This window comes from Embiotoca jacksoni, unplaced genomic scaffold, assembly GCF_022577435.1.
Source record: "Embiotoca jacksoni isolate LCO1_2020_lvr unplaced genomic scaffold, fEmbJac1.0.p SCAF_6, whole genome shotgun sequence".
In the NCBI taxonomy this organism is placed as follows: Eukaryota; Metazoa; Chordata; class Actinopteri; family Embiotocidae; genus Embiotoca; species Embiotoca jacksoni.
This window is the reverse complement of record NW_027185414.1, coordinates 5,473,247-5,486,260: the sequence shown is the minus strand read 5'-3', so window position 1 is coordinate 5,486,260 and position 13,014 is coordinate 5,473,247. Positions and strand designations below refer to the sequence as shown.

Genomic DNA, 13,014 nt, shown 5'->3' with positions numbered 1-13,014 from the left:
TGCCTGAGAGATGGTCAAAATTAGGTCAAGAGTTTCTCAAAGGAAAAGTAACGCTGCTTTTTAAAATAGGTTTTCTGTGGGCATAGAGGTCGATTCTGATGCCTCTAATTGGAGAGTTTTGTTTTGTGATCCCTGCTCTCATGTAAAGGAAGTGGTCATAACTGCATAATTTTCATGAAAGCAAATAAAGAACACAACACAGAGAATACAAAACAACAAAGTCAATTTATTAGAATAAGACTCAAATTGAATTGTCCACACAAGTTATGTCGTCAGATGAACATCACAATTTGGGTTATAATAACACCGGCTGTTCTAAAATCACCTCCAAGAAGAGGATCCGAACCCGAGTCAGGTAGAGGTTCAGGCCTTGGACGAATTACTTTGTGCACAAACGTTTTTACAGAAAGAACACGTGAATTTCCAATGTGCAAAAACTCATGTGATCACGTGACCACACGCACATGTGATCACATGTGATCCCCCATGTGATTTTGGAACAGTTTCATGGTGTAATGTGTGAAGCCCTTGTAGATTCCCACGTAAAAAAACGTTTCCACATATTTCCCCATGTTATCATATTTTGCAACATAACGTGTCGTACATGAGATCACGTGTACCCTGTGGAAAACATGGGAAACAAACAAGGCCTTGTTGTTTTTTATGTCCTTTTCTTTTGCCTTGTGTTTTGATGCTTTTAATGGTTTTATGTGAAGCACTTTGATTTGCCGCGCCTTCTAAAGGCTCAGATATCTTTCAGAATAAATTTATATATATAAAAAAAGGTTACGTGTATAATATTAAAGTATGACAATACTGAGTTCATAAAATACAGATGAGTTTAAAAAAAGAAATAATGACACTGTTGGATGACTACATATACTATACTGTTATCAACAGTTGTTCATTTTTTTATTTTATTTTTTGTCCCTTCCTTTTGTCCTTCCATTATGCATAGCGATATAATATATTTTATTTACAGGTGATGTCTTTTGGTTTTTATACTATTCCACAATTTATGACATCTAAACAATTACATTTGAATAGTAGTTCATGTTTTAAATGTGACCCTTTAACATTAAATCATACTTGAGGGTTTTTCAGAGGGTGTAAAATGTTTTGTTGCTCACAACCTGCAGTTTGTTCGGCAGCTTGATGTTGAACTGATCCTTCAGAATTTGCTCGATCTCCTCGTCTGTTATGTCCCTCATGTCTAAGACATCAACACCTTCCTCAGGTTTGTAGGTGACCTCACTGTAGGTCCAGCCGATCAGCGCTTTGAATCCTGTTGGTGTCTGCAAAGAGCAGATGGACTTGTTGGTGAACAGAGAGGTGGGGTTCGTTTGAAGAGTGTGGTTCACCTCAAAGAAATGCTTTGCCTCACGAGGCTCCAGCGTGAAGCAGTAGATGAGCTTTGTCTCCTTCCTGTTCACCAGATTTGATTTGGCATATTCTGGATTGACAACCTCTGGTTTTCTACCGGTCTTCTCCAGCACCCACATGTCCCCTCTGTCTACGAGACGAAACACACCCGCTGCCTGAGGTTGGTCCTTTCCAGAGACGAGCTCCAGGGGCTCCCGCACTTGGGATGACACCCCAAAACTTACATCTGCTATATAAGCCTTCCCATCAATGATGACCCGGTTAATCAGATGAGAGTCAAGGGGGCCAAAGTCGTTGAGGATACTGTTAAAAACCCTGGAGCTCAGTGTTGTAGTGTCATAGCCCATCTCTCTCAGCACCCAGCCAAACAGGAAGTTGTTCTCAAGGCACCAACCTCCACGGCTGCTCCTCACTACCTTATTGAAGACCACCTGCAGGTCCATGACGATCCTCTCACCACAGTGAACGCTGAGGTTCTCAAATGGGATCGACATGATGTACTTTTTGTGGATCAGCTTCAGAGTTGGGAGATCCAGTTTATCATAGGAGCCATGGAAACCAATTCTTTGAAAGTACTCCTCCAAATTCATCTTGCCTGTAAAATGCAGATCACTTATTGAAAAAATCAGATCAATCTACTTGTTTCACAGTTGCACTTAGTTTTGCAAAGTCATCTCAGTAAAGCTTTATAAGGAACGCCTGTAGCTTGTCTTGCTCGAGTCTGGTATGGACACGGCTGGCGTCAGATGTCAGAAATGTTCAAGCTTGAGAATGAAAAAAAATGCAACAAGAAATATGTAGCAGAGGTTTTAAACTTACCTATCCAATACAAGCAATCAATGTCTGAGGAGTGTTTCCGTGGAGGAAAAACAAAAGAAAACGGAACTGAACTCTTTATTCCTGGTGAACTCTAAGCTACAAAATGGGCTGAGCTTTTATCAGCCAGTAAAGCCTGTTCATGTTAGTTGATAATTTGCCTGACCACATGATACATCAGTGCTGGAGCTGACGCACCACGGCTGTCTCACTGAGGGAAAGAGTTCACAGGGAACGGACAGATAACACACGCACGTGACAACAAACATTTGTTGACTGTCACAGATTTCCCTGAAGCTGTACCATTAAAGGGAGACTAAATACCTTTTTTAAAGAAGAAATTAAATGTTTCCTCTCACAAGAGAAACGTAGAATTCAGAAGCAACAAAACACACCTTTCCCCAATTAAATACACGAAAACATTTTGCAGCTCCAGCTGTCTGTGGTCTGGCATGAGCAGATAGCTTATGGTGGCTAACAGTAGCTCTTGTCAGTCAACTTTAAATAGATTGTGGTGTTTATCGCACATTAAACAGTCAGTTCACTGATTGTATGATTGTGTACTTGTGCTATATTTTAATATTTACCATCATCTCCACCTGTTGCAACAATGTCCACGCTTATGTAGTTTCACTTTACTGTATATCAAGGCTAGACAGATAGTTTATTGATCCTCAAAGGGAAATCGCAGTAATATTTGATATTGTCGTAGAATCTGTGCACTAGTTATGTTGTAGTTTGTCTTACTGCTGATTTCACATTAAGATTTTCATAAAATGAAAAAGAGTTCAACAGGATTATGTGTTTTGCCCCACCAGCGTCAGTCCCATGGTGCCACTGAGCGCCACCATCACACTCCCCACACCACGGTTAAAGCTTACGTCGTCCAGGAAGCTGAAGCAGCTCTCTTGTTCTGTGCCTTCCATCGAATGAGATAACGTGACCACAAAAGAAACTGTTGGAACCCTGTGAGCCAAGTCGGGTTTGGCGGTCTGTATGTGTTCAAAGAGAGTCTGAGACCTGCCTGAGAGATGGTCAAAATTAGGTCAAGAGTTTCTCAAAGGAAAAGTAACGCTGCTTTTTAAAATAGGTTTTCTGTGGGCATAGAGGTCGATTCTGATGCCTCTAATTGGAGAGTTTTGTTTTGTGATCCCTGCTCTCATGTAAAGGAAGTGGTCATAACTGCATAATTTTCATGAAAGCAAATAAAGAACACAACACAGAGAATACAAAACAACAAAGTCAATTTATTAGAATAAGACTCAAATTGAATTGTCCACACAAGTTATGTCGTCAGATGAACATCACAATTTGGGTTATAATAACACCGGCTGTTCTAAAATCACCTCCAAGAAGAGGATCCGAACCCGAGTCAGGTAGAGGTTCAGGCCTTGGACGAATTACTTTGTGCACAAACGTTTTTACAGAAAGAACACGTGAATTTCCAATGTGCAAAAACTCATGTGATCACGTGACCACACGCACATGTGATCACATGTGATCCCCCATGTGATTTTGGAACAGTTTCATGGTGTAATGTGTGAAGCCCTTGTAGATTCCCACGTAAAAAAACGTTTCCACATATTTCCCCATGTTATCATATTTTGCAACATAACGTGTCGTACATGAGATCACGTGTACCCTGTGGAAAACATGGGAAACAAACAAGGCCTTGTTGTTTTTTATGTCCTTTTCTTTTGCCTTGTGTTTTGATGCTTTTAATGGTTTTATGTGAAGCACTTTGATTTGCCGCGCCTTCTAAAGGCTCAGATATCTTTCAGAATAAATTTATATATATAAAAAAAGGTTACGTGTATAATATTAAAGTATGACAATACTGAGTTCATAAAATACAGATGAGTTTAAAAAAAGAAATAATGACACTGTTGGATGACTACATATACTATACTGTTATCAACAGTTGTTCATTTTTTTATTTTATTTTTTGTCCCTTCCTTTTGTCCTTCCATTATGCATAGCGATATAATATATTTTATTTACAGGTGATGTCTTTTGGTTTTTATACTATTCCACAATTTATGACATCTAAACAATTACATTTGAATAGTAGTTCATGTTTTAAATGTGACCCTTTAACATTAAATCATACTTGAGGGTTTTTCAGAGGGTGTAAAATGTTTTGTTGCTCACAACCTGCAGTTTGTTCGGCAGCTTGATGTTGAACTGATCCTTCAGAATTTGCTCGATCTCCTCGTCTGTTATGTCCCTCATGTCTAAGACATCAACACCTTCCTCAGGTTTGTAGGTGACCTCACTGTAGGTCCAGCCGATCAGCGCTTTGAATCCTGTTGGTGTCTGCAAAGAGCAGATGGACTTGTTGGTGAACAGAGAGGTGGGGTTCGTTTGAAGAGTGTGGTTCACCTCAAAGAAATGCTTTGCCTCACGAGGCTCCAGCGTGAAGCAGTAGATGAGCTTTGTCTCCTTCCTGTTCACCAGATTTGATTTGGCATATTCTGGATTGACAACCTCTGGTTTTCTACCGGTCTTCTCCAGCACCCACATGTCCCCTCTGTCTACGAGACGAAACACACCCGCTGCCTGAGGTTGGTCCTTTCCAGAGACGAGCTCCAGGGGCTCCCGCACTTGGGATGACACCCCAAAACTTACATCTGCTATATAAGCCTTCCCATCAATGATGACCCGGTTAATCAGATGAGAGTCAAGGGGGCCAAAGTCGTTGAGGATACTGTTAAAAACCCTGGAGCTCAGTGTTGTAGTGTCATAGCCCATCTCTCTCAGCACCCAGCCAAACAGGAAGTTGTTCTCAAGGCACCAACCTCCACGGCTGCTCCTCACTACCTTATTGAAGACCACCTGCAGGTCCATGACGATCCTCTCACCACAGTGAACGCTGAGGTTCTCAAATGGGATCGACATGATGTACTTTTTGTGGATCAGCTTCAGAGTTGGGAGATCCAGTTTATCATAGGAGCCATGGAAACCAATTCTTTGAAAGTACTCCTCCAAATTCATCTTGCCTGTAAAATGCAGATCACTTATTGAAAAAATCAGATCAATCTACTTGTTTCACAGTTGCACTTAGTTTTGCAAAGTCATCTCAGTAAAGCTTTATAAGGAACGCCTGTAGCTTGTCTTGCTCGAGTCTGGTATGGACACGGCTGGCGTCAGATGTCAGAAATGTTCAAGCTTGAGAATGAAAAAAAATGCAACAAGAAATATGTAGCAGAGGTTTTAAACTTACCTATCCAATACAAGCAATCAATGTCTGAGGAGTGTTTCCGTGGAGGAAAAACAAAAGAAAACGGAACTGAACTCTTTATTCCTGGTGAACTCTAAGCTACAAAATGGGCTGAGCTTTTATCAGCCAGTAAAGCCTGTTCATGTTAGTTGATAATTTGCCTGACCACATGATACATCAGTGCTGGAGCTGACGCACCACGGCTGTCTCACTGAGGGAAAGAGTTCACAGGGAACGGACAGATAACACACGCACGTGACAACAAACATTTGTTGACTGTCACAGATTTCCCTGAAGCTGTACCATTAAAGGGAGACTAAATACCTTTTTTAAAGAAGAAATTAAATGTTTCCTCTCACAAGAGAAACGTAGAATTCAGAAGCAACAAAACACACCTTTCCCCAATTAAATACACGAAAACATTTTGCAGCTCCAGCTGTCTGTGGTCTGGCATGAGCAGATAGCTTATGGTGGCTAACAGTAGCTCTTGTCAGTCAACTTTAAATAGATTGTGGTGTTTATCGCACATTAAACAGTCAGTTCACTGATTGTATGATTGTGTACTTGTGCTATATTTTAATATTTACCATCATCTCCACCTGTTGCAACAATGTCCACGCTTATGTAGTTTCACTTTACTGTATATCAAGGCTAGACAGATAGTTTATTGATCCTCAAAGGGAAATCGCAGTAATATTTGATATTGTCGTAGAATCTGTGCACTAGTTATGTTGTAGTTTGTCTTACTGCTGATTTCACATTAAGATTTTCATAAAATGAAAAAGAGTTCAACAGGATTATGTGTTTTGCCCCACCAGCGTCAGTCCCATGGTGCCACTGAGCGCCACCATCACACTCCCCACACCACGGTTAAAGCTTACGTCGTCCAGGAAGCTGAAGCAGCTCTCTTGTTCTGTGCCTTCCATCGAATGAGATAACGTGACCACAAAAGAAACTGTTGGAACCCTGTGAGCCAAGTCGGGTTTGGCGGTCTGTATGTGTTCAAAGAGAGTCTGAGACCTGCCTGAGAGATGGTCAAAATTAGGTCAAGAGTTTCTCAAAGGAAAAGTAACGCTGCTTTTTAAAATAGGTTTTCTGTGGGCATAGAGGTCGATTCTGATGCCTCTAATTGGAGAGTTTTGTTTTGTGATCCCTGCTCTCATGTAAAGGAAGTGGTCATAACTGCATAATTTTCATGAAAGCAAATAAAGAACACAACACAGAGAATACAAAACAACAAAGTCAATTTATTAGAATAAGACTCAAATTGAATTGTCCACACAAGTTATGTCGTCAGATGAACATCACAATTTGGGTTATAATAACACCGGCTGTTCTAAAATCACCTCCAAGAAGAGGATCCGAACCCGAGTCAGGTAGAGGTTCAGGCCTTGGACGAATTACTTTGTGCACAAACGTTTTTACAGAAAGAACACGTGAATTTCCAATGTGCAAAAACTCATGTGATCACGTGACCACACGCACATGTGATCACATGTGATCCCCCATGTGATTTTGGAACAGTTTCATGGTGTAATGTGTGAAGCCCTTGTAGATTCCCACGTAAAAAAACGTTTCCACATATTTCCCCATGTTATCATATTTTGCAACATAACGTGTCGTACATGAGATCACGTGTACCCTGTGGAAAACATGGGAAACAAACAAGGCCTTGTTGTTTTTTATGTCCTTTTCTTTTGCCTTGTGTTTTGATGCTTTTAATGGTTTTATGTGAAGCACTTTGATTTGCCGCGCCTTCTAAAGGCTCAGATATCTTTCAGAATAAATTTATATATATAAAAAAAGGTTACGTGTATAATATTAAAGTATGACAATACTGAGTTCATAAAATACAGATGAGTTTAAAAAAAGAAATAATGACACTGTTGGATGACTACATATACTATACTGTTATCAACAGTTGTTCATTTTTTTATTTTATTTTTTGTCCCTTCCTTTTGTCCTTCCATTATGCATAGCGATATAATATATTTTATTTACAGGTGATGTCTTTTGGTTTTTATACTATTCCACAATTTATGACATCTAAACAATTACATTTGAATAGTAGTTCATGTTTTAAATGTGACCCTTTAACATTAAATCATACTTGAGGGTTTTTCAGAGGGTGTAAAATGTTTTGTTGCTCACAACCTGCAGTTTGTTCGGCAGCTTGATGTTGAACTGATCCTTCAGAATTTGCTCGATCTCCTCGTCTGTTATGTCCCTCATGTCTAAGACATCAACACCTTCCTCAGGTTTGTAGGTGACCTCACTGTAGGTCCAGCCGATCAGCGCTTTGAATCCTGTTGGTGTCTGCAAAGAGCAGATGGACTTGTTGGTGAACAGAGAGGTGGGGTTCGTTTGAAGAGTGTGGTTCACCTCAAAGAAATGCTTTGCCTCACGAGGCTCCAGCGTGAAGCAGTAGATGAGCTTTGTCTCCTTCCTGTTCACCAGATTTGATTTGGCATATTCTGGATTGACAACCTCTGGTTTTCTACCGGTCTTCTCCAGCACCCACATGTCCCCTCTGTCTACGAGACGAAACACACCCGCTGCCTGAGGTTGGTCCTTTCCAGAGACGAGCTCCAGGGGCTCCCGCACTTGGGATGACACCCCAAAACTTACATCTGCTATATAAGCCTTCCCATCAATGATGACCCGGTTAATCAGATGAGAGTCAAGGGGGCCAAAGTCGTTGAGGATACTGTTAAAAACCCTGGAGCTCAGTGTTGTAGTGTCATAGCCCATCTCTCTCAGCACCCAGCCAAACAGGAAGTTGTTCTCAAGGCACCAACCTCCACGGCTGCTCCTCACTACCTTATTGAAGACCACCTGCAGGTCCATGACGATCCTCTCACCACAGTGAACGCTGAGGTTCTCAAATGGGATCGACATGATGTGCTGTTTGTGGATCAGCTTCAGAGTTGGGAGATCCAGTTTATCATAGGAGCCATGGAAACCAATTCTTTGAAAGTACTCCTCCAAATTCATCTTGCCTGTAAAATGAATGATATGATAAAGTTTTCAAACAAGCCATACATAAACCACACCAAAAGGATGATGACAGCCATGATTTTAAGTGCCACTACCAAATACAAAGTTGCACTTATTTTTGCAAAGTCAGGCGGTTTTTTTACATGGACAAAATGAGGGATTTCAAATGTTTTGCTTATTTTTAACTACAATGTGTCATAATGAGGCCTAAAAATGTTCTGAATGCATATTTGTTTTTTATCTGAAGAGGCTGGTACGTTCTGTACAGATAGGAAATATGTAGCTGCGCTTATCTCTCCCGTCAGTTTTTTGTACAATGAAAAGGCACGTTTTCCTGTAAAGCTGCACGCTTATTGAAACCCTACCAGAAATCACACTGACAAGAGATTAAACTCAAAAGTTGTATCCCTCTAAAAGTATAAATAGTGGTTAACGAGATCGACAACAAATAGGCCTATGAAAACTTCAAACAACTGAAACTAAAACACGTATGCCTCGCCCACCAGCGCAGCCAGCATTTCCTGAAATAGTTTATTGCTCCACTTTATTCATTGATCCATTTTAAATAACCTGAACATTTTACCTTTGGACCCAGCGCCTGTGTGTTGTTGTTGTTGTTGCAGCAGTTTAGGACTGATAGTGAATAATGACGTACGTGTCCTCGACCGGAGGCTCGCAGTTGTGTGTTGTGTTGTGTCTGGCCGCTAGAGGCGCTACCGATCACCAACACAGTCCATTTATTATGTTCAAATGTCATATTTTCACCCCTTTTGCAACTCCATATTAAATGATGTATAATATTTGTGTAGGGGTAGTGAGTATTAACGTTCACTCGGTGTTTGAATGTACAACTTTGGTTTTAAATTGTCAAAGAGTAGTACTAATTCAGGTACTGAGTGAATATAATACTTCAGTCTTTGCAGTCAAAAAGTGACAAATATAATAACATATTCATTCATTTTTACTGAACCAAGTAAAAATATGTTTTTTTTTTTTATTTAATAGCTACGACAAAATACAACATAGTCATATTTTTATTTCATACTTCACAAAATATCTGCATTTATTCTGAAGGCAAATTGTCAGACCGGAAAAACTCAAGCTAAAAAACTAAACTTCCGATTAAGACCTTCAAAACAAAAGCATAGATGAGGCCAGTTAATTATGAGAATAATGAATGCGATGACGAGTCATTAATTAGAAGTATATAATCATGTACTTATTTAAAAATATTCAACATTGATTATTATATTTTTTTAATCTTGGGTTGATATTGAATTGCCACCAGTTGCCATCAGTCAACACTTTGCACCGTGAAAATCCTCCCGTCGTATTTCCTGTGTTATTCGGTGGATATGACGTAACAAAAACGTACAGCATCGAGCTAGGGAGTTACATAGCCGGTGCTCTCTGTCTCTCATGTCCAATGTCCACTGGGGTTTTTTGAAAGAGTGAAATTCAGCGGATATTTCCCTCTTTTTGTACCCGGCTTGTGTTGAGGTTGGTGCCGCCGGTGAGCTTTGACATTTTGGAGAAGAAAGTGTGATTGTCTTTACTGTCTGAGCACGTCGCACACACCAGTGCTGATGCGGAGTTTGAAGCATGCCTGGAAAGCATGAACCTTTATGGACAATAAGTGCTGCTGGAGTCTGTTCATAGAGGTAGACTGTGAAATATGAATACACTAAAATACATTTGAGGTCCATAGAGAAATCATATTTGAACTCGGCTAATTGCATGACAAGTTTAAAAGCTTAAGTAGACAAAAGCCTGTAGGATGCAAATTAGTTTAGTTAATTGTTTTAATATTTTTTTTTTGCTTTATCTTGTTTATTTGTTCATATTTACAAGGCTTTATACTTTTTTAAAATGTATTGTCGTTCTCCTTATTTTTCATCTTTCTATTAACTCACAGATTGGCACTCTTGCAATGGAAAATGCACATGCAGACACGTTTTTAATAACTGGAGGATGTGGCTATTTTGGTTGTCGGTAAGAACTACTTCATATTGTTTATTACACTCCAACATGATTTAATACAGTCTGTGAATGCTGCTGTGCTTTGTGCAGTCACGCTGCGTTACCACAAGGTGGCGGTATTATACCAGTTATCTCAGATTGGATCTTTGACCAACAAAGAGCTGTAGTAGATTTGAAAGTAGAATACAAGCAGAACAATATTATGTCAAAAACTTATTTTGAGTTTCATGCAGATTCAACATTTCATATTTTGTTCCCTGCAGCCTCGCTCACTCTCTGCATAAAAAGGGAGCCAAAGTCATTCTGTTTGACACCGTCCCTCCAAGCCAAGCAGTGCTGGAAGACCTTGTGTTCGTGCGAGGCGATATTCGTGACTATGCACAAGTTGAGAAGGCCATCAGCGGCGTGGACTGTGTATTCCACATCGCCTCCTACGGCATGTCCGGCAGGGAGCAGCTAAACCGTCAACTGATTGAGGCGGTCAATGTCCAAGGCACCCAAAACGTCCTGAAGGCGTGTGTGGAGCTCGGAGTGTCCAGGCTGGTTTACACCAGCACCTTCAACGTGGTGTTCGGAGGCCAGGTCATAGAGAACGGGGACGAGAGCCTCCCTTATCTCCCTCTTCATCTTCACCCTGACCACTACTCTCGGACTAAGTCTCTGGCTGAGATGGCGGTGATGAAAGCCAACGGCACCGCGCTGAACGGAAGTCCCGGGGTGCTGAGAACTTGCGCCCTGCGTCCAGCAGGTATCTACGGGCCTGGAGAGCAGAGACACCTGCCCAGGATAGTAAGCTACATAGAGAAGGGGATCTTCAGGTTTGTTTATGGTAAACCCAGCAGCCTGGTGGAGTTTGTCCACGTGGACAACCTGGTGTCAGCGCACGAGCTAGCCGCAGAAGCCCTGACCCCGGAGAAGCAGCGCCGCTCTGCAGGCCAGGCCTACTTCATCTCAGACGGCCGGCCCGTCAACAACTTTGAATTCTTCAGACCTCTGGTGGAGGGCCTCGGCTATCCCTTCCCCAAACTGCGCCTTCCTATATCTCTTATTTACTTCTTTGCCTTCCTCACAGAAATGGTTCACCACCTCATCGGCCCCTTCTACAACTTCCAGCCCCTGCTGACGCGCACAGAGGTGTATAAAACTGGCGTTACACATTACTTCAGCATGGCAAAAGCCAAGGTGGAGCTCGGCTACGAGCCCCAGGAGCACGACATGGACGAGGTCGTTCAGTGGTTCCGAAGCAGAGGACATGGGAAGAAACGCCGCAGCTCCTCCGTCAGTCGATTTCTACTCCACATCCTGTTTGTTTCCGCCTTCGTTGCTGCGGCTCTCTCTTTTCTTCCAGTCGTTGGCAGTCGATGAGCCGCTGAAGCAAAAATATCACTCTGACATCTCCGGAAACATCATACGTACTGTATGAAGACTGATCCATCGTTTACACGTGTCAATTCGTCAACATCCATGTACACATTTTATTTTTAAGTACATGAAAGCAAAACATTTTTTTTTTTTTAATTCATTTGGGGTCAGAGCTCATCACATGAAAATAATATTTGAACCTTAAAGTCTTAATTTGACATTTTGCAGTTGTTTTAAAGGTTATAAAAATGCTACCTCCTTTAAGATCGGTCATGTTTTAATGCTGTTTTTACAGAACTGTACAATAAAACAAATAAAATCTGACAAGTCAAATGTTCTTTGTGGGTTTTGATTCTTAAAGTCAGTACTTTCCGGATATACAAAATCTATTTCCAAATAAAAGATACATGGTTGTTTTATATATATATATTAAAAAAAAAGGTAAATAGTTTTCATAATTTGAATAATTGGTAAAGACCAGGGCTATTTAAACTGTGGCCCACAGCTGTAAGTGTCCCATTTGAAATTTCTTTTGGCCCACAAGAAGATGCCTGCCTGGATACGGTTTCACTGTTTTCATTTTTAACAAATATGGATATGGAGCTGAGCAATTTATGTCTGCTAGGAATTGTAAAAATTGGCCCCCACTGTTTCACTATCTTGTATTTTGCTGTCCATAAAACAGAATAAAGGGAATACACATGATTTATGTACTAATATATAACTTTAAGTGATATTTATAGCTACTATTTGGCAAAATCTTCTAAGTGGCCCCAGGGAGCTTCCTATCCTCTTGCCATTCAGTTTGAACAGTCGTAGCATAGTACAGGCCATCACGCTTGATTAAAACAAAGATTGAGTAACCTGGTTTATTATGGAGACAGCAGTAACATGCCAAAAACAATTAAACACGACCTCTATTTGATAATTATAAACAATCATTTCATAATTTCCACAGCTTTTTATTGTTTTTTCTTGAGACTCATACACTTTGCATTTAGCCAAGTTCTGTTGAAAACCAAATACAACATGTGTATGCAGCCAGTTATAAGTATTTTTTGTTGTTGTTGTAAATGTCCCTATAAGAAGCTACAGTCAGCTGTGATAATTGTACACATTCATAAAATGCATCCCTATTCACTTTAGTCAGGGCCATCTGAGAATATCTTTATATCTCCTATCAGACTAATACGAAGGTGGTTAAAGTGGAGTTTGAAATGCCTTTGCCCGCCGTAGTGCCACTCTGCAGCTTGTTC

At 40.7% G+C, this 13,014-nt stretch overlaps 4 protein-coding genes across 6 annotated transcripts; 1 reads left to right on the top strand and 3 right to left on the bottom strand.

The window, feature by feature from the left end:
* Window positions 1-206: 206 nt before the first annotated feature.
* LOC138213431 (arylamine N-acetyltransferase, pineal gland isozyme NAT-10-like) lies at window positions 207-2,280 on the bottom strand. The gene is made up of 2 exons (XM_069174523.1): window positions 2,203-2,280; window positions 207-1,978 (listed from the first exon to the last, which is right to left on the bottom strand). Exon 2 carries the CDS (start codon window positions 1,971-1,973, stop codon window positions 1,101-1,103), a length of 873 nt encoding a protein of 290 aa, XP_069030624.1. The 5' UTR covers window positions 1,974-1,978; window positions 2,203-2,280; the 3' UTR covers window positions 207-1,100.
* Window positions 2,281-3,426: 1,146 nt separating this feature from the next.
* LOC138213430 (arylamine N-acetyltransferase, pineal gland isozyme NAT-10-like) lies at window positions 3,427-5,500 on the bottom strand. Its single transcript, XM_069174521.1, has 2 exons — window positions 5,423-5,500; window positions 3,427-5,198 (listed from the first exon to the last, which is right to left on the bottom strand). Exon 2 carries the CDS (start codon window positions 5,191-5,193, stop codon window positions 4,321-4,323), a length of 873 nt encoding a protein of 290 aa, XP_069030622.1. The 5' UTR covers window positions 5,194-5,198; window positions 5,423-5,500; the 3' UTR covers window positions 3,427-4,320.
* A 1,146-nt stretch (window positions 5,501-6,646) lies between these two features.
* LOC138213425 (arylamine N-acetyltransferase, pineal gland isozyme NAT-10-like) lies at window positions 6,647-9,076 on the bottom strand. Its single transcript, XM_069174510.1, has 2 exons — window positions 9,000-9,076; window positions 6,647-8,418 (listed from the first exon to the last, which is right to left on the bottom strand). The coding sequence occupies exon 2, from the start codon at window positions 8,411-8,413 to the stop codon at window positions 7,541-7,543; it is 873 nt and encodes a 290-aa protein (XP_069030611.1). The 5' UTR covers window positions 8,414-8,418; window positions 9,000-9,076; the 3' UTR covers window positions 6,647-7,540.
* A 735-nt stretch (window positions 9,077-9,811) lies between these two features.
* On the top strand, window positions 9,812-12,142 carry sdr42e1 (short chain dehydrogenase/reductase family 42E, member 1). Of its 3 annotated transcripts, none has more exons than XM_069174247.1 (3): window positions 9,812-9,916; window positions 10,332-10,408; window positions 10,660-12,142. In XM_069174247.1, exons 2-3 carry the CDS (start codon window positions 10,347-10,349, stop codon window positions 11,759-11,761), a joined length of 1,164 nt encoding a protein of 387 aa, XP_069030348.1. In that variant the 5' UTR covers window positions 9,812-9,916; window positions 10,332-10,346; the 3' UTR covers window positions 11,762-12,142. The 3 variants fall into 3 exon arrangements, with proteins under 3 accessions (XP_069030348.1, XP_069030349.1, XP_069030347.1); XM_069174248.1 differs by having other exon boundaries at window positions 9,812-9,929; XM_069174246.1 differs by having other exon boundaries at window positions 9,812-10,077.
* Window positions 12,143-13,014: the final 872 nt, after the last annotated feature.

Coding starts and splice junctions, on each gene's coding strand:
- sdr42e1 (XM_069174246.1), top strand. CDS start 10,042: ATGGACAATAAGTGCTGCTGGAGTCTGTTCATAGAG. Junction 10,078..10,331: donor GCTGGAGTCTGTTCATAGAG/GTAGACTGTGAA, acceptor ATTAACTCACAG/ATTGGCACTCTTGCAATGGA. Junction 10,409..10,659: donor TGTGGCTATTTTGGTTGTCG/GTAAGAACTACT, acceptor TGTTCCCTGCAG/CCTCGCTCACTCTCTGCATA.
- LOC138213431 (XM_069174523.1), bottom strand. CDS start 1,973: ATGAATTTGGAGGAGTACTTTCAAAGAATTGGTTTCCATGGCTCCTAT.
- LOC138213430 (XM_069174521.1), bottom strand. CDS start 5,193: ATGAATTTGGAGGAGTACTTTCAAAGAATTGGTTTCCATGGCTCCTAT.
- LOC138213425 (XM_069174510.1), bottom strand. CDS start 8,413: ATGAATTTGGAGGAGTACTTTCAAAGAATTGGTTTCCATGGCTCCTAT.